The sequence below is a fragment of the Callithrix jacchus genome, chromosome 5, assembly GCF_049354715.1.
Source record: "Callithrix jacchus isolate 240 chromosome 5, calJac240_pri, whole genome shotgun sequence".
In the NCBI taxonomy this organism is placed as follows: Eukaryota; Metazoa; Chordata; class Mammalia; order Primates; family Cebidae; genus Callithrix; species Callithrix jacchus.
The window spans coordinates 78623739-78643997 of record NC_133506.1 but is presented as its reverse complement, the minus strand read 5'-3'; the positions used below and the strand labels follow the sequence as shown (position 1 = coordinate 78643997).

The 20259-nt window shown below is 35.1% G+C and overlaps 1 protein-coding gene and 1 pseudogene across 4 annotated transcripts in view; both read right to left on the bottom strand.

Moving 5' to 3' along the window:
- Positions 1–20259, bottom strand: part of MAP2K4 (mitogen-activated protein kinase kinase 4) — a 124673-nt gene that overhangs the window by 12677 nt on the left and 91737 nt on the right. For all 4 annotated transcript variants that reach the window (XM_008996498.5, XM_002747899.7, XM_078373063.1 and 1 more), the window contains 2 exons: positions 19152–19279; positions 2116–2193 (listed from right to left, as the gene is read on the bottom strand). In XM_008996498.5, the coding sequence (XP_008994746.1) occupies positions 2116–2193; positions 19152–19279 (206 nt within the window). The remainder of the gene's footprint in view (positions 1–2115; positions 2194–19151; positions 19280–20259) is intronic.
- On the bottom strand, positions 16217–17115 carry LOC144582585 (dynein light chain Tctex-type 1 pseudogene; annotated as a pseudogene).

Sequence of the window (20259 nt, the reverse complement as noted above, 5' to 3'; positions counted from 1 at the left end):
TTCAACTCTCTATACAAAAAATTCTCTAGGCTTGGCAATGTGACTCATTATGAATGACTATCAAGGGTATGTGATTCTGATCACAGCAAAGATCCTAGAAACATACAATACCAACGAACAAATACAGTTTATTTAATAAGCTACAAAAAAAGCTCATTGCTCTGAACCTGTGTATTTCTGGGCTGTAGAGTCTTAGGCAGCAAAAACTGAAAATGGGAGAAAATGAAAGAAGAGGATTGGCCTGCCTACCTAACAGGACAGCCTCATCTAGGGATAGAAAATTCACATTCAATGTAGAAGCAGCTAGTGTAGCTATCCCAAATCAGAAAAACCTAGAAAGTCCTGGTAGAACAGCAAGCACAAGAAAATAAATCTAAGACTTCAAAATAAAATTTGGTAAAAAGTAAATGAGCAAATAAAGATACTGCTAGAGACTGAATGTTTGTGTATCACCACCCCACAACAAATTAGTAGGTTGAAACCTAATTCCTAATGTGATCAGGGATTGATCTTTGGGGAAATGATGGGGTCACAAGGGTGGAGACCTCACGAATCTAGTTAGTGCCCTTGGAAGAAAGACCCCAGACAGCTCTCTTGCCCCTTCTGCCATATGAGATCACAACAAGAAGATGTTTAAGAATCAGGAAGCAAGCCCTCACTAGGCGCCAAATCTGTCAGCACCTTGATCTTGGACTTCCCAGCCTCCAGAACTGCGAGAAATTTCTGTTCTTGATAAGATTATAGCCCAGAGTTCAGCATTTGGTTAGAGCAGCCTGAACTAATACAGGTACTTTAAATGAAACCAAAATTCCAATACAGTCCGTAGGTAAGAAAGAAGAATTTATATAGTTGTGCTTGCTTCTTGCAAATTAAGTAGCTTTCTTATTATTCTTTCTCAGTGTTATTCTAAGGTAGAACTTTCATTTAGAATTATCACCTAGATAGTTCCTGTCTGACATGGTTGGGCTCTGTGTCCATGCCCAAATTTCATGTCAAATTGTAATCCCTATGTGTTGAAGGAGCAGCCTGGTGGGAGGTGACTGGATCATGAGGGTGGTTTCTAATGCACCATCCCCCTAGTGCTGCCTCATGATAGAGTTCTCATGAGACCTGGTTGTTTAAAAGTGTCGCTCTCACTCTCTTCTGCTCCTGTATGGCCTGCGGAACTGTGAGGCAATTAAACCTCTTCTTCATAAATTACCCAGTTTCAGGTAGTTCTTTACAGCAGTGTGAGAATGGACTAATATACTGTCCCTCAAAAACTGAATTCCTTTCAGCTCATTCACTTGTGATTTTTCTATTAAGTGAATAGAAAATTCCAAGAAGAAATGATTTTCCACACATAAAAATATGTATACTTAATATACACACCATATACAATATTACTGGACATACTACACTTTGCCTGAGATGGGAGAAGCCTATATGCCCTCATCAATTAATTGACTGCAGGCAAGCTGGTTTCTCCTGTTCCCAATCTTAGTACAGTCACAGATAATAGTTGACTCCTATTATCTGTGGCCAAGAGATCCAGCTAAAACATTAAAGGGCTCTAGACACTTCACATAACATCAAGGGAAATAAGTCTGATTTGATTTTTAAAGTAAATGCATACATACTTTTCTTTCAACAACTTAAAACCATTGTGCCTGTGATTATAGCTATAGCAGGAAAAAAAAATAAGTGAACAAAATCAAAGACTAAAAAAGTAGTCCTTTATTCTTTTTTTTTTTAAGATGGAGTTTCGCTCTTGTTACCCAGGCTGGAGTGCAATGGCGCGATCTCGGCTCACTGCAACCTCTGCCTCCTGGGTTCAGGCAATTCTCCTGCTTCAGCCTCCTGAGTAGCTGGGATTACAGGCACACACCACCATGCCCAGCTCATTTTTTGTATTTTTAGTAGAAACAGGGTTTCACCATGTTGACCAGGATGGTCTCAATCTCCTGACCTCATGATCCACCCGCCTCGGCCTCGCAAAGTGCTGGGATTACAGGCATGAGCCACTGCGAAAAGTAGTTCTTAATGAGGGGGTGAAAGTCTGATTAAGTTTTCTTTCACTTCTAAATTTCCCATTGTTAACACTTCTGTGGCAAGGTTGAATCAACATAAACATACCAATGTGATCCCCAAACTCCAGACATCAGAGCGGACGTCATATCCTTGTCGTGATGCACTTGGGTCTATTCTTTCAGGCTATAAAAGAGAAGTGTAAGTTATTAATTGCCTCACTCTCAAGGAATAGGCAAATGAAAGCAACAGCTGGGTAGACAGCCAAAATGCCAGTATATTCCTAGAGGAATCCATGTCTAGGGTCAGACTAGAAGTAATAGGAAGCCATCATTATCATAAAAACAAACAACAACAAAAAACTTAATGGCTACTTCCATAAAGAGAACACCAAGCAACTCGTTTAACTATTCCGCACAAAGACTCAAAAGCATTTACAAAGCTGAAGCTGAGGACAGAGAGAGAGAAAGGAAGAAAACTGGAAAAAATTAAGGATTACAAGGTCAAAACTGTGGCAATTAGTGGCAAACGAAAAAGACTGTCTTCTGATTTTAAAAGACTTTGTTCAGTGGATAAGGCCATACCACAACATTTGAGACACAAAAGCAAAACGAGAGCTAAATTTATTACAATTATTCCACCCATACTTCACAATAAAGCTAAATTTATCACTATGCATATGTGTAAAGATATTTGCCTGTTAGTCATTTGTAGCCAAATTAAAGCACTGCCAAGACAGTAATATATTATCCTATTATATGTACAGCAGAAATCATTTTTAGTAATTTCTGTGAAGGGAACAGAATATGCAATAAAGAAATAACACTAGTTATTTCAAATATGCAAGAAAGAAATAACACTAGTCTTACGCAAATTTTTCTTTTCAAAAAAGTGAAAGAAGGTACATTTCCTTGAAATTAAGGACCATCACTTATTTATATGGTATATCAGGGAAAGAGGAGAGAGAGAGAGGGTCTTGGTGGCACAGAGTTGACAATGGATCCTTCCTTCGCTAAGTCTGAGAGTAACTGCTATTGAAAGAAATGTCCAGAGAAGCATAAGAGTAGACTTCATATTACATTCTCTGCCTGTGAGCACTAACTACTTTGGAGACCTCTGTATCTTCCTTTGAGCATGAGTACTGCACTGCATAAAACTCGCTGTAAGCTATTGTTTTGTTGTTGTTGTTGGAAATATATGTATTTGCCTGATAAGGTACACATTAAAATCCCAGATATTCAACCAAGAGCAAAAATATTCCATCCAAGAACATCAAGATCAACATTTTCCCCAAACTAGCATGGAACATTCATCAATACTGACCACATTCTGGGGCATAAAACGCACCTTGTTCTAAAAGAATGGAAAGCATGCAAAGTATGTTCTCAGATCATAAAATAAATAAACTAGAAATCAGTAACAGGAAGATATCTGCAAAGTCCTCAAATATTTGGAGATTTAACAACACACCTCTAAATGGCACATGAATCAAATGTCTCAAGAAATAGTTTAAAAATTGAACTAAATGAAAATGAAATTATAACTTGTCAAAATTTGTGGGATAGAGCAGAAGTCATGCTCAGATGAAAATTTATAGTGTAAAATGCATATATTAGAAAAGAAGACACCTCAAATCACACCACTTTATAGCTTAAAGAGCTAGAAAAAAAGAACAAAACCCAAACCAAGCAGGATGAAGAATGTAACAAAAGTGAAGTGAAGACAAATAAAACAGGAATAAAAAAACAGTAGAGAAAAGTCTAGAAAACAAAAAGAAAACTTTGGAAAGATAATAAAATTGACACACCTTTGGCTATCCTGACCCACAGAAAAAGAAAAGATTCAAATAACTAAAATAAGAATGAAAGAGGGGGCATTACTACTGTTCTTACAGAAATAGATAAAATAGCAATATTCTTCAAAAATGAAATCTACCAAAAGTAATATCAAAGTGTGAATAATCTCTGAACTATGTTACTCAATGAATGTTGTTAAAAACCTGCCCAGAAAGAAAAGTCTAGACCCAGATGGGCTCACTGGTGAACTCTTTTCAAACATGCAAGAAAGAAATAACACTAGTCTTACACAAATTTTTGTTTTCAAAGAAGTGAAAGAGGGTATGCTTCCCAACTCATTTCATGAGGCCAGCATAACACCTGACAAAGTCATTACAAGAAAATACTCCTTGTATACAAAGACACAAAAAATAACAAAATATGAGCAAATCTTACCCAGGAACAAATGAAGAGGTAATATATAATAACCAAGTAGAGTTTATCTCCAGAATGCAATACTAGCTTAATACTTGAAAATTAATGCAATGCACCACTATTTACAGAATGGAAATCATGTGATCATCTCAATAAATGTAGAATTAGCATCTGCTAAAATGTAAAAGCCACTAATAACAACAGCAATAACAACAACACGCTAAGAGAAGAAAAGATCTTTATTTCCATAAAGGGCATCTAAAGTAACCAAGAGTTAATATCATACTTACCGGTGAACTATAGAACACTTCCTTTTTAATAAATATTGGGAATAAGGCAAATATGCCTACTATCACTATACCTATTCAGCATTATACTGGAGGGCCCAGCCAGTATAGAAAGGCAAGTGGGAGAAAAGCATCACCTTTATTCACAGACACAGAAAATTCCTATTGAAACTAACAGTGAAACTAAACTAGTAAGGTCACAGGATCCAATGTTAACATATGCAAAGCAGCTGCATTTCTATACAATAATAGCAAGATATTCGAAAATAGTTTTAATTCCATTCCCAATAGCAGTATTCTAAAACAAAAAGAAATCTGAGACAGTTCTCAATCAATTTAGAAGTTTATTTTGGCAAGGTTAAGGACATGCCTGAGAGGGAAGTTTGTGCCTTTTTCCAAAGATGATTTTGAGGGCTTCAGTATTTAAAGGGAAAAAGTAGGCAGCATGGGGGAGACGGAGGGTAGCTACTCTGTTCACCTTATCTTATTTAAAATGCTGATTTACTGAGGATGAGAGGAACACATAATCAACTATTCCCCTACCTGCTCCTTTTCTTTTCTCTTACACAAACAGATCATCAAGAAAAAAACAAATAATCCCATCCAGAAGTAGGGAAAAGACAGGAATAGGCAATTCTCAAAAGAAGATACACAAATGGCCAACAAATATATAAAATGCTCAATGTCAGTCATAATTAGGCAAATGCAAATTAAAACCATGAGATACCACCTTACCTCCTGCAAGAATGGTCATAATTTAAAAATCAAAAAATAATAGACATTTGCAGGAATATGGTGAAAAGGGAACACTTTTACACTGCTGGTGGGAATGTAAATTAGTACAACCACTATGGAAAACAGTATGGAGATTCCTTAAAGAACTAAATGTAGAAATACCATTCCATCCAGCAATTCCAATACTGAGTATCTATCCAAAGGAAAAGAAGTCATATAAAAAATACACATGCACACGCAAGTTTATAGCAGCACAATTCACAATTACAAAAATATGGAACCAAACTAAATGCCCATCAACCAACAAATGGAAAAAGAAAATGTGATATATATATGCATCATGGAATACCACTCACTCATAAAATGGAATAATAATGGCCTTTGCAGCAATGTGGATGGTGGTGGAGACCATTATCCTAAGTGAAGTAACTCAGGAAAGAAAAAACAAATATTATACGATCTCACCTACAAGTGGGACCTAACCTATGAGGCAGCAAAGGGATAAGAATGATAAAATGGACTTTGGGGACTACAGGGGAAGGATGGGGAAGAGGTGAGGGATAAAAGACTACATATTGGATATAGTGTACACTGCTTGGGTGACAGATGCACCAAAATCACAGAAATCACCACTAAAAAACTTATCCATGTAATCAAAAGTCACCTGTACCCCAAAAACTACTGGAATAAAATATAAATACAAATAAATGCAAAAAAAACCATAACAAGAAAATATTAGAGAACAGAGTACCTAACATTAACAAAAACAAACCAGATAAAACAATCTTACGTCAAAAGTATGCATAGTTGCATAGTTTACAATACACAACCCAAATTAGTTTGTATTGAAATATATGAAATAAAATCCAAGTAAAAGGAAAAACTGACAATCCCAATGTTTAATAAATTTTGAACAAATCTGCCTCAATATTTTTGAATTAAAAAGGAAAAAAAACTGTTGAATAAATATAACTAACAACAACACAGATATTTTCCACATTTCTTTCTTTCTTATTCTTTTTAGAGACAGGGTCTCATCTGTCACCCAGGTTAGAGTGCGGTGGTGCCATCATAGCTCACTGCTGCCTCAAACTCTCCAGCTCAAGTGATCCCCCCATCTAAGCTTCTTCAGTAGACAGACTCCAGGCACATGCCACCATGGATGTTTTTTATTTTTATTTTGTAAAGACAAGATCTTGCAATGTTGTCCAGGCTGGTCTTGAATTCCTGACTTCAAGCAGTCCCAACCTCAGCCTTCCAAAGCACTGCAATTACAGGCTGATATGGCTTGGCTGTGTCTCTACCCAAATCTCATCTTGAATTGTAACTCCCACAATTCCCACATTTCATGGGAGGATCCCAGTGGGAGATAACTGAATCACGGGGAGGGTCTTTTCTATGCTGTTCTTGTGATAGTAAGTCTCATGAGATCTGATGGTTTTATAAAACAGGGGTTTCCCTGCAGAAACTCTCTCTCTTTGCCTGCTGCCATCCATGTAAGACATGACTTACTCTTCCTTGCCTTCTGCCATGATTGTGAGGCCTCCTCAGCCACATGGAACTGTAAGTCCATTAAACCTTTCTTTTGCAAATTGCCCAGTCTCAGATATGTCTTTATTAGCAACGTGAAAATGGACAAATACACAGGCATAACACACTGTGCTCAGCCAACATATATAAATTAATAAGGATTAATATTGTCATTATATTTTATATCAACACAAAACACTAACATGCCAACAGAAATATGGGCCAAATATAATGTATAAAAGTGGCCAAATATAAGAAAAAGTACAAAAGTACCTAACTCTAACAATAACTTCAAAATATATACCAAAAAAACAAAAAACCCCAATAAACTAAAAAGAGATTTCACTCTGACCTATCAATTTGACAAAGATATAACTATAACATTCTGACTGTTAGATTAACGACACAGATTAACGACTGTTTATAAAACAACCATTGATGATACAACTTGTCCCAAAGGTACCAAAATGTGTAAACCTATTATATCCAACAAAAGATACAAAAGAGTTTGGTAACAATACAGCTTAGAAATGTTTACAGCAGCCTTTATGAAAACAGTAACAGAAAAATGTAAGCAAATAATAAAAGAAAGCTGAGTAACTTCTAATGACTAAATGCACTATATATAAAAATGTATACCTACAAAGCAGAAAAACACTGTTAAATATGATTAATTTACATTTTAAAAATGACAAGAAATTTCCATTTACGAATAGATTATAGATAATTGTATTCTAAATTGTATTATTATTAAGAGACAGGTTTTGCTCTGTCACCCAGGTGGAGTGCAGTGGCATGATCACAACTCACAGCCTCAAATTCCTGGACATAAATGACCCTCCTGCCTCAGCTTCCAGAGTAGCTAGGACTAAAGGCATGTGCCATGATGCCCAAATAATTTTTCCATTTTATAGATACAGAGTCTTGTTATGTTGCTCAGGCTGGTATTGAACTACTGGGTTTCAGCAATCCTCCTGCCTTGGCTACCCAAAATACTGGGATTATAGTTATAAGCCATGGCACCTAGCCTAAAACTTCTTTTGTAAACTCAAGAGAGATGCAGAAAACCAAGTTGTCCACTCCTCAGTGCACAGCACCCTGCCCCATAGATCTGTGCAAGGTCCCTATGTTGTTTTATTTTACATATTTTTCTTACTTGACACCTGAGTCCCCTCTCCCCCCTCCAAAGACAACCATTTTAAATGTGCTTGATTCCTTATCTATCAAAACTGTCCTTCAAAACTGAAGACATAAACAGATTGTGAGTTGAAAAAAGCAAGAGAATATTTTTAAAAACACTAGACAGCACCTTGAAGCCATATGAACAAAGAAGTCTGATAAAGGTAACTAGATATTCAAATATAAAAACCATAATGATTGTATTTTGGTTTATAACTCCTCTTGTGTTTCTTATATAATTTCAAAGACAAATGCATAAAATAATAATTATAAACCTATGTTACTGGATACATAACTTACATAGGATTAGCGACAAGGACAACATGTGGGGTGGAACAGTATGAGCAGAAGGTATGTATACTTTTGAAGTTCAGTTGGTATTAATTCAAACTGCCTTGTTATAAATTCAGCATGCTAATTGTAATGAACATAATAATAAGAAAATTTCTATTCAAAAAAATACAAATAAAGGAATCAAAAAGATATACCACAAGAAAAGTAACAGAAAAAAAGGCAGTAATGAAGGGAATGAGTAATAAAGATGACTGAGACATACAGAAAACGGTAGTTACTTTAAATGTATATTGATTAAACTCTCCAATCAAAAGAGGGAGATTAGAACAGACAAAAAAACATGATCCTACTGTATGGTGCCCATAAAAGACTCATTCCAGATCCAAAGGCACAAATATGTTGAAAGTGAAAGTATGAAAAAAGACATTCAATGCAATAGTAACCAAAAGTGACCTGGGACAGTTTTATTAGACAAAATAATTTTTAAGTAAAAAATTATTACAAGAGACAAAAGGTCATTAAATATGGAAAAAGCGACCAATTCATTAAAAAAAAAAAGATTAAACAACTAACAACATACACAGACAGCTGGAAAATAAATGAAGCAAACACTGGCAGAAATGAAGGGAGAATACAGTTTAACAGTAACAGTTGGAGATTTAAATCCCCCACTTGGAATAATGGATAGAACATGTAGACAGAAAGTCAGTAAGGAAATAAAGGACCTGAACAACACTTTTAACCAACTGAACCTAACAGTTACATACAGAACACTATATTCAATGACAGCAGAATACACATTTTTCTCAAGTGTGCATGGAATGTTCCCCAAGATAGACCATATGTTGGCCCACAAAGTATATTTCAATAAATTCTAAAAGACTGAAATCATACAAAGTATTTTCCCCAAACACAGTGAAATGAACCTAGAAATTAGTAAAAGTAGAGAAAATGGAAATTTCACAAATTTGTGGAAATTAATGTAATTAACAAATTGATGAAATAAGAAAAAAACAGAAAATCAGAAAACACTTTGAGATAAATAAAAATAAAAACAAAACAAAATGCATGAGATTCTGGAAAAAACAGTATGCACAAAGAAATTTATAGCTGTAAACACCTACATTAAAAAGAAAAAACATCACATGTAACATAAATATTTATACCTTAAGAAACTAAAAAAAGAGGTGAACCCAAAGACTGATGAAAGAAGGAAATATTATAGAGTAGAAATAAATGAAATAAATTTTAAAAAAAAGCAAGAATCCAAGAAACCATAAAGTTTTTTCCCAGAAAAGATCTCTCAAACTAAGTAAGAAAAAAAGATGATGAAAATAACTAAAATCAGAAATACAAATGGAGACATTACTACATACCTCACAGAAATAAAAAGGATTATAATAAAACACTATGAACAACTGTAAGCCAACAATTGTAATAGATAACTTAGCAGGAATGAAAAAAAATCCTGAAAATACACATATGATCATAACTGACTCAAAAGAAATAGAAAACTCAAACAGACCTGCAACAAATAGAGTGAATCAGTAATCCAAAGCCTCCCAACAAAAACAACAAAATTCCTTTAAAAACTGATAAACAATTTCTTTACCAGACATTTTGGAAACTTGAATGGTTATAAAAGGGGAAAGAAATGAATACTATTTTTTTCAGTGTTGTATACAAGTAGAAAACAAAAATTATATCCTGAAGAATAAAGTTCTTTTGAAACTAAAGAGACACTGTCGACAGAGATGAGAGAGACAGAGCATGAGTGAGTGAGAACAAGAATAAGAATTAACAAATCAAATCTGCCAAATGAAAGCAGGAAGGCATATCAACAATTTACTAATGTTGATATAACTTGATTAGACTTTAATGACTAATAGGATGTATATAATTCAAAAGAGGTTAATGCCAAAATTTGAGAAATACCCAAGATAAATAAATAAACACGTTGCAGAAAGCACCATTAGGAAATAAGTTCTTATTTCTATTACCAATTATCTAAAATCATCTTACAAACTAATAGAGATGGGCTTCTGTAGTACAAAAGACACATAAGAGGCTGCTAAAAGATGGGGAAATTGACTTTTTAGAAGTCTTGTTATGTTGTAGTATGGCAGAAGGGGAGAGTGAGATGGTACTAGGTGAGAACACTTTGAAAATGAAAGATTATCACTCATTGGAAGAAGAATATGAAAAAAAATTGGGAAAATTATGTCTATTTTGCAATTGTTTTAACTGCTTTAAAAAAAAGTCATGTCTGCAAACATTACAAATAGTAACCATTATGTGCTTTGCAATGTTATGCAACAAAAAGCACTCATCATATGTGAAGTAAGCATGTCTAGAAATAGCTGCAGTCTGAATCTACTCATGATGTTTTAAGAATGTGAGACTTTCTGAAAACACTTCCAATCATAGATATCGATATCTATGATATCATAGATAACAAAAAGAATTATCACTCCCAGTATATATTAAAATAAAGAATATAACAACTAAAATCAGTGTGGAATCTCAATGTGACCCTGGATTGACAGTTAAAAAATACACGGTTTTTTTTGTTGTGTTTTTTTTTTTACATATGGGAAATCTGAGTATGAACTATTAGACAATACGGATTGAGTATTCCTCATCCAAAATGCTTGAAACCTGAGTGTTTTAATTTCAAAATTTTTTCAAATTTTAGAATATTTGCATATACAAAATAATGTATCTTGGGGATGGGACCCAAGTCTAAACATGAAATTCATTTATGTTTCATATACACCTATACATATAGCCTGAAGGCAATTTTATACTATATTTTAAATGAATTTGTGCATGAAACAAAGTTTGTGTCAACTGAAGCACCAAAAAGCAAAAGTGTCACTATCTCAGCCACCCAGGTAGACAATCTGTGGTTGTTGGGCATCACCATCATTCCAGAATCAGAATTTACATGCCATTAATAAGCAATCATTGTCTTACACTTGTTCATACATAAATACTTAACAGTAAAAATACGACATATTATTAATACAGTGAAAAACAATGAGTTCTGGAGAACTAAGCAGTACAGTAGCATCACCAGAATACCTGCAACAGCTGTTAAACAGCAGCAACAACAAACAGCTGCAGGCTTTTGGCCTCCAACTATGATGCTGTGTCTTGATTAAAAGACTACTGTACATTGTATTTTACTTTTTTAGGTAAGAAGAAGCATCAGAAGCATTTGAGGGATCAGAAGTGGGTCCTCTAGTAAGGAGGAGGCACTCTGCTGGATGATTTTGTAAAATGTTTCCTCCCAAGTCATCAGTCTCATTAACAATGGTTTTTGTCTTAAAAGTCTCTCTTCATCTTTATAAACTGACATGATTTCTTGTGTTATGAATGCATATTGCTCTAACCCTTTAATAAGTCCATTACACACTTTTCACCAAGAGTATTTTTTCTTTTTTGGGAAATGGGGGCATGAGAAAGCTTGTTTCCTTTTTTTTTTTTTTAAGTCTTTTTTTTTTTCCTTTTTATTTACATATATATTTTTTGAGACAGAATCTCACTCTGTTGCCCAGGCTGGAGTGTAGTGGCACAATCTCAGCTCACTGCAACTTCTGCCTCCCAGGTTCAAGCAATTCTCATGCCTCAGCCTCCTCGGTAGCCGGGCTTACAGGCATGTGCTACCATGCCTGGCTAATTTTTTTATTTTTAGTAGAGATAGGGTTTCACATGTTTCATATACACCTATACATATAGCCTGAAGGCAATTTTATACTATATTTTAAATGAATATAAAATTAAAACAATTGCAAAATAGACATAATTTTCCCAATTTTTTTTCATATTCTTCTTCCAATGAGTGATAATCTTTCATTTTCAAAGTGTTCTCACCTAGTACCATCTCACTCTCCCCTTCTGCCATACTACAACATAACAAGACTTCTAAAAAGTCAATTTCCCCATCTTTTAGCAGCCAGGCTGGTCTCAAATTCCTGGCTTCAAGTGATTCGTCCTCCTCGGCCTCCCAAAGTGTTAGGATTACAGGCATGCACCACCGTGCCCGGTCTAATTTTTTTTTTTTTAAACTTTTTATTTTAGGCCCAGGATTACACATGCAGGTTTGTTATATAGGTAAACTCATGTCACAGGGGCTTGCTGCACAGATTATTTGGACACCCAATTACAAAGCCTAGTATTCAATAGTTTTTTCTGATCCTGTTCCACACTCAAGTAGGCCTCAGTGTCTGTTTTGCTGATCTTTGTGTACATGTGTTCTTGTCATTTAGCTCCCACTTATAAGTGAAAGCATGTGGTATTTGATTTTCTGTTCCTGCATTAGTTTGCTAAGTATCCTTAGATATTAATGGATGGCCTACAGCTCCATCCATGTTCCCGTAAAGGACGTGCTCTCATTCTTTTATATGGCTGTGCAATATTCCAGTGTGTATGTGCCACATTTTCTTTATCCAGTCTTCCACTGATGGGCATTTAGGGTGATTCCATGTCTTTGCTATTGTGAATAGTGCTGTAATGAACATATGTCTGTGTCTTTATGACAGAATAATTTCTATTCCTTTGGGCATATACCCAATTCCAGTAATCAAACTGCTGGGTTGAATGACAGTTCTGTTTTCAGCTTTTTGAGGAATCACCACACTGCTTTCCAAAATGGTTGAGTTAATTTACATTTCCACCAACAGTATGTAAGTATTCCCTTTTCTCCATAACCTCGCCAGCATCTGTTGTTTTGACTTTTTGTAACAGCCATTCTGACTGGTATGAGATGGTACTTCATTGTGGTTCTGATTTGCAATTCTCTAGTGATACTGTGTTTTTCACAGGCTTGTTGGACGCATGCATGTCTTCTTTTGAAAAGTGTCTGTTTATGTCCTTTACCCACTTTTTCATGAGGTTGTTTTCTTTCTTATAAATGTAAGTTCCTTACAGATCCTGGATATTAGAACTTTGTGAGATGCGTAGCTTATAAGTATTTTCTCCCATTCTGTAGGTTGTCCGTTTACTCTGTTGATAGTTTTTTTTTTGCTATGCAAAATGTGCACTTTTTCTATGGGCATTTCTTCTGCAGTGTTAACATCATCTTCATCATCACTAAGTCTCACATTTACCTTGATTAAGAACCGTTTTAGCTATTTCATCATTAGTCAGTAATGAAAGCTTTGTTATGTAATAAAAACTTCTTTGATAGCCACTTCTTTCAGTTTACTGACAGACTCTAAAGATTATTTTTTTTTTTTTTGCATAAAAAAGGAGGTCAGTTATCATTTTTTTTCTCACTTTAACATGTGGAATCCATCCAAGTCACTACCTTGTTCATCATCATCAGTACTGAGCAGTCACAGGCCAGAGGTTATGCCAAGCATGCACAACTGTGTCTTAGTCATTGCTGGCCAAGTGCTGGCAACAGCATAGATGACATCCTTCATGCTAAATGCCTTCTGAAAACCTTCCACACCCAAACCTCTGTTCACTGCTGCTAGCAGGATGTTCAAGAAATTATTTTTATATTTACCCTTCATTGACCTAAGGATATCCTTGTCACATGGCTGAATTAATGAAGTCACATTTGGGTGAAAGCACATGGCATAAACATTATTTTTCATGAGAATTTCAGCTGCAGCATAAGCAGAACAGTTGTCAATGAATGACAAAATCTTTCAGTCTTCTTTCAGGCCAGCTTCCTGCAATGAGCATAAGGCATTGGTATAAATTGTTTACGAAACCCATCAGAAAACGTATCCTGAGTGATCCAGGCCTTTTGGCTAGCATAATGATGGACTAGTAAGAAATTCACTTCTTGAAAACAGGAAGGATGCAAGCTTTTAAGTTTATACTTACATATTCCTATGGCATTAACACATCCCGTCAAAGTTTTTCTGCCTTTCACATCCTTAAATCCTGCAGAGGCTGCCTCATCGGCTGTAGTGTCTTTCTGGGGCAATAATACCAATACAGTCATGTTTCATCAGCATTATATGTGTTCTGATGTTGAATTTTCATCATCAATAACTTTGGCAAATTCATCAATGAATTTCTCCACTGCTTCATGATCAGCAGATGCTTTATCACCACAAATCTTTAAAAAGTTAATGCTATGCTTCTTTCTCAAATTTCTATAACCAGCCTGTTGAATCTTTAGTTACCTTCAATTTTCAGTTCATCATGATAGATGTTCATTTCATGATGAGCATACCATCAAGTGTTATGTGTTCATGGTATGGCTGACAGACCACTCTTCCAATACATTATTAAGATCTTCCTTTTTAGCTATATGTGGTGTTTTTCTATTTTTCAGTAAGTTTTGCTCATCGCTTTCAACACAGAACTGCAGCAGTTTATCCTTTTGTTTCTTCAAGTCATATATGGTGGTCATACCAACACCACACTATTCTGTAAGACAGTTCACACTTACACCATTGTCCAGTGTCTCTAACAGCTTGACTTTCTGCGCTATAAACACTTCCCCTTTAACAAACTGTTGTTTCTCTAGGGATATCTGCAGGCCTATTTGACATTTTCAACATTATCTTTACGCTACTGAGCAGAAAATAAGCAAAAATTAAAAATAAAAACACAGTGAGTAATGCAGATAGGTCTTGGTCCCATGTGGGGCATAGTGTGAAACTTGTCATTAGCACATCTGGCCTCCATGCATGCCATTTTATTACCCTTTGTAGGCATGCTTATGTGGGGAAAATCTGGGCATGTGTGGAAAAGATATATTGCAGCTAAAGGGGGTTAGGAGGGTCTTTTTTACCCTGGGAACACTGAATAAACAATGTGCGATGAACCTGCATTTTGAATGTGACCCATCACACAAGGTCAGGTGAATTTTCCACTTGGGTCATACTAGTGCTGATAACATTTCATATTTTAGTGCATTCAAGGTTTTGAATTTTTAGAATAGGAATGCTCAAACTGTACTATGACATTCTTATTTGTTTTTTTAGGCATGGTAATGATATCGTGATTATGATTATGCAGAAGAATGGTCTTTTTCTTGGGAGATATGCACTGAAGTGTCTAGAATAAAATGCAAAGTATCTGCAAGTTACTTTCAAGTGGCTTGGCACACACATACTCACATATAGAAATTGTCATGTGCTGCAAAACATTTTTGGTCAATGACAGACCACATATACAAAGGTTGTCCCATAAGGTTATAATGGAACAGAAAAATTCCTATCTCTTAGTGACATCATAGCCCTCATAATGTAGATCGACATACTACTCATGTGTGTGGTGATGTTGTTTTAAACAAACCTATTGCTCTGCCAGTCATTTAAAAGTACAGCAAATACAATTATGTACAGGACACAATACTTGATAATAAATGACTATGTTAGTGGTTTATGTATTTACCGTATGATACTATTTATCATTATTTTAGAGTATACTCCTTCTACTTATTAAAAAAAGAAAAGTTAACTTTAAACAGCCTCAGGCAGATCTTTCAGGAGGTATTATGAAGAAGGCACTGCTGATACCATAGAAGATGACAGCTCCTGTGTGTTACTGCCCTTGGGGACCTTCCAGTGGTACAAGATGTGGAGGTTGAAGACAGTGATATTAATGATCCTTCCATGTATAGGGCTAAGGTGATGTCTCAGTTTTTAACAGAAAATTTTAAAAGAATAAATAAGTAAACAGAATGCCTTATAGAATAAAGATATAAATAAAAAAATATTTTTGTACGGCTGTACAATGTGTTTGTGTTTTTAAGCTGAAATGTTAATACAAAGAAAGGCAAAAAAAATTTTTAATTAAAAAGTGTATAAAGTAAAAAGTTACAGTACACTGAGGTTAATTTATTATTGAAGAAAAAAAATTTATAAATGTTGTGTAGCTTAAGTGTATAGTGTTTATAAAGTCTACAGTAGTGTCCTAGGCCTGCAAATTCACTTAATACTCACTCACTGATTCATCCAGAGCAACTTCTAGTCCTATAAGCTCCATTCATGATAAGTGCCTTATACTGGTGAACCACTATTTATTTTTTCATACTATATTTTGTTTTAGATTTGAATAATCTATTCTAACAGAAGTATATAGTATGGAAAGTTTGTGTATTTGAATAATTTCAGAGAGTAGAACAAGTTTCACACTAGCAGATTTCAGATTTTAGCACCTTTGAAAAGAAATATTCAGAGTTACAAGTGGCAACGCAGGCTGCTGGTGCCCTACAGCCATAGTCATCTGACTTCAGTGCACAGTTCATGTAACAGTGTGGTCTTTTGGTTTTTTTCTCTACATTTTGAGAGTGCCTCAAAACATACTTACAAAGAATAAGAAAAGAATTCACTGAATTCATGGCTGGTGTTAGAAGCTGAACTAAAAATGTTGAGACAAAAGAAGAAAGTTCATAGGCTGGACTAGGAGGTCTAATAGATAGTCTGAAAGCACCAACAATGCAGTACATGGTTATAGTCTCCCACTGCACAATGCAACTCCCATCAGCAGAGCTGTCCCAGAAGCAGGAACCTGCCATGTATATTCCAGCTCCATCCTTTTGCCTAATTACACAGGTCACAATGTATTTAAATAGTTTTCACAGCTTGGTGAGTTGGCTTAAAGTTTGTTCTGCTACATTTGTGGTCCACTGGTTCACTTTGCTGTGTTGATAAGTGTTACCATCAAGCATTTTTTACAGCTTCTTTTACAATTTGCTCACTTCCTCAACAACAAAAGCAGTCTCCTCCAAAGCCTGGTAGTCTTCCATCTCTCCTCTGGCATCACTTTTCTACTTCCTTTATACCATATTTATACCATACCTTTTCTATATTTAGATACAAAAATAGTTACTGTTGTGATATAATTATCTAGAGTATTTAGTATAGCTACATGCTGTATAGGCTTGTAGCCTAGGAGCAACAGACTATACCTTATATCCTATGTGTGTAGTAGGCTATACCACCTAAGTTTGTCTAAGTACATTCTATGCTTTTGCACGACAACAAAATCACCTAACAACACATTTCTCAGAACATATTCCCATGGTTAAGCAACATATAACTGAATATCTATATGAGGGAGTAGAGTTGGGAAAATGTTTACAGGAAATTAGTTTATGGACAAATTTATGTGTAAACTCTATATTTTATAAACTTTTTTGATGCTGCACATTCTAATGAGTAATCCTAAGTCCTGTAGACTAAAGACAATTCTAAATCTCAAATAAAATGATACACCTCTGATATGTTTTGTCAATATACAAAGAAAAGTCAAACCACTTGAATTAACATTTATTGAGCTCTTGTCTATCAAAATAGGCCTTGAAAGACGAGAATGGACAGAAGAATTTCATTTGGTTCAGTAAAGATTAGAGGCAGAGAATTTATCAGCCTTTGTGTTCCACAGATGAAGGCCAGCAGGAAAACAAAAGTCTTACATATCCTGGGCCTGCAAAGCGTATTTCTGCACAAGAATGAAGAAAGTGAAAGTCTGCATCTTTCTTTAAAAGCTGAATTCAAAATATTCTACTTTATCTGAGCTGCAATTGCATTTTTAAAGTCTGCTTAAATCAAATATAATTCTTAGCCAGTGTCACACAACAAAAACATTTAGTGACTGTTAGTACTGAGACAAGCCTTAAAACTGCCGATAACAATTTCAGTTCATTCTCAGGATATCCTCAATAAATGTGTAAATCACATCATTTTCCAAATGCTCCATGTCTAATTATTTTTATTTCTTGCCTTTGAAACTACTGTGCCATTTATCCCTAGTTATCATGATAAACACATAATAGACACATTCAGTCTTCCAGCTAAATCAAGAATCTGCCTGGCCAGTCAATATGCATAAAACCGAAAGTTTAAAAAAAGGTCTTAACACACAGGTTAGGTGTCTACAAACACACACATACACCTTTTACATTTTCATCTGAATAAAAGGTGATATAGAAAGATATAACAAAACCAAAAGAGGTATTAAAAAATGCAATGTGAGAAATTTTAGTAGCACTAAGCCTATCCACTCATAAACAATATAGAACACCTGTAATATCTAGCCTGTGATTCTTACTTTTATATTATTTATAGCACTAGGTTTGAAAACATATATATCAAGGAGGAAACTAACAAGTAAAGAAAGAAAAATTTTATTCAATTCTAAATTATCTTTAGTTTAAAAGAGTCTACAAAGACAGAAAAGAAATGCTGCTGGCCGGAGGGCCTCAAAAAACAAACACAACACCTTATGTGTCACATTTAGAACAGTATGCTGGTCCCCAAAGAACCATGGTAACACTGAAGAAAGACATCAACACCTAGGGGAATGTTTAAAATACAGACACTAAATTCCCATTAAAATATAGATCAAAATCCAGGCTGCAGGAACACTGTATACAAATATAATAGAGTAAGATGAATGTGATAATCTATGGATGGACAGTGGACATCTGTCTCTTTGCAGGAAAAGAGGCTTCAGGTCGCAAAATACTGAAGTCCTCCACCTTTGTGTTTGTTGGTGTGTTCATCTACCCCTGAAAAAGGGACTAACAATATTAAAACATATAGCTTCAGACTGTTACACAGTGAATTCTGCTATGAACTCAAGGCTTCCCATTTGTCTCACTAAGGGATGCTGGGAACTTTCTGAGAAGTTACCAATTGTTTGATGAGTTGAACTGAATATAATAAAAAAAAAACAATAATCAGAAAAGACCACAAATGCTAAATACCAAGTTAGAGAAATAAAGCAAGACAATGAAAACAGGGGCTGAGCGGGATAATTTAGCAAAGTTTCGTGGAGATGCTAGGACCTGAGCTTAGGCCTAAGGGACACATTCTAGCAGGTTTTTTTGTAAAACCACATGACTAATGGCAGATGCTTTAGAATTACAGCACAAAAGAGCACAGGCTCTCTGTGCAATGACTATCACGCAAGAAGGCCTATTAACACTTACTGCCATGTATGGCCGACAGCCAGCATCTCTTGTCTTGGCAATAGAGTCCACAAGCTGTCCACTGATGCCAAAGTCACAGAGCTTAATATTTCCACTTCTGTCCAGAAGAATATTGGAAGGTTTGATATCTACAAGAGATAGATGCCATTCAGTATACAACTAATATCTTCCTAAGTTACATAAGGCTTCACTTTAAACAAAAATATTGAAAAACCTTAGAAAACATAAGTGGCCAACTTTTTAAATTCAGATATATAAGAAGTAAAACATCTTCATTTATCACATACAATAATTATTCATGTTTTAAACATGTAGCTTTAATAACTATAATTATGCAAATGTAATAGCAAAAGTCATTTAACAAACATCTTATTAATCTATAAGACATAGATGTGGATTGATTTTTCTCTTAACATCTTTGTATTTATAAAAAACAGACAAAATGATGGTTTTCTTCTACTGAAAATGAGAAAGAAAAACAATTTTCTGAATGCCAGTGCTTAAAAACTAAATATCAAAAAAAAGTTTCACAAGAAATTTAGGCATTAAATTGTTTTCATCAAGAGGCTTACAAATTCACTTACTTAGTTCAGATTCACTGCATAACAGTCAATATATAAGGAATGTCAAATCCCTTTCATTCACTGACAATCAGGTCACTACCAGTACATACCAACTAATTCTCTATCCATATCTCAGTTCTTCTATCCATGTCCTTGTCACTATCCAGGCTCAATGAATAAAAAATATGGTTTTAAAATACAGGATGCAGAAAACATCTAAATGTAACTCAGAAGGTGACCCATAAAAAACTTCAGTAAAGATCTCTTACTATCATTAAAACAGCTATCGGCCTATCAAACATCCATTCCTAACCATCCATACTTTTTTTTTTTTTAGACAGAGTCTCACTCTTTTTCACTCAGACTGGAGTACAGTTGTTCAATTTCTACTCACTGCAACCTCCACCTCCTGGGTTCAATCAATTCTCCTGTCTCAGCCTCTGGAATAGCTGGGATTACAGGCATGTGCCACCATGCCAGTCTAATTTTTGTATTTTTAGTAGAGATGGGGTTTCATCATGTTGGCTAGGCTGGTCTTGAACTTC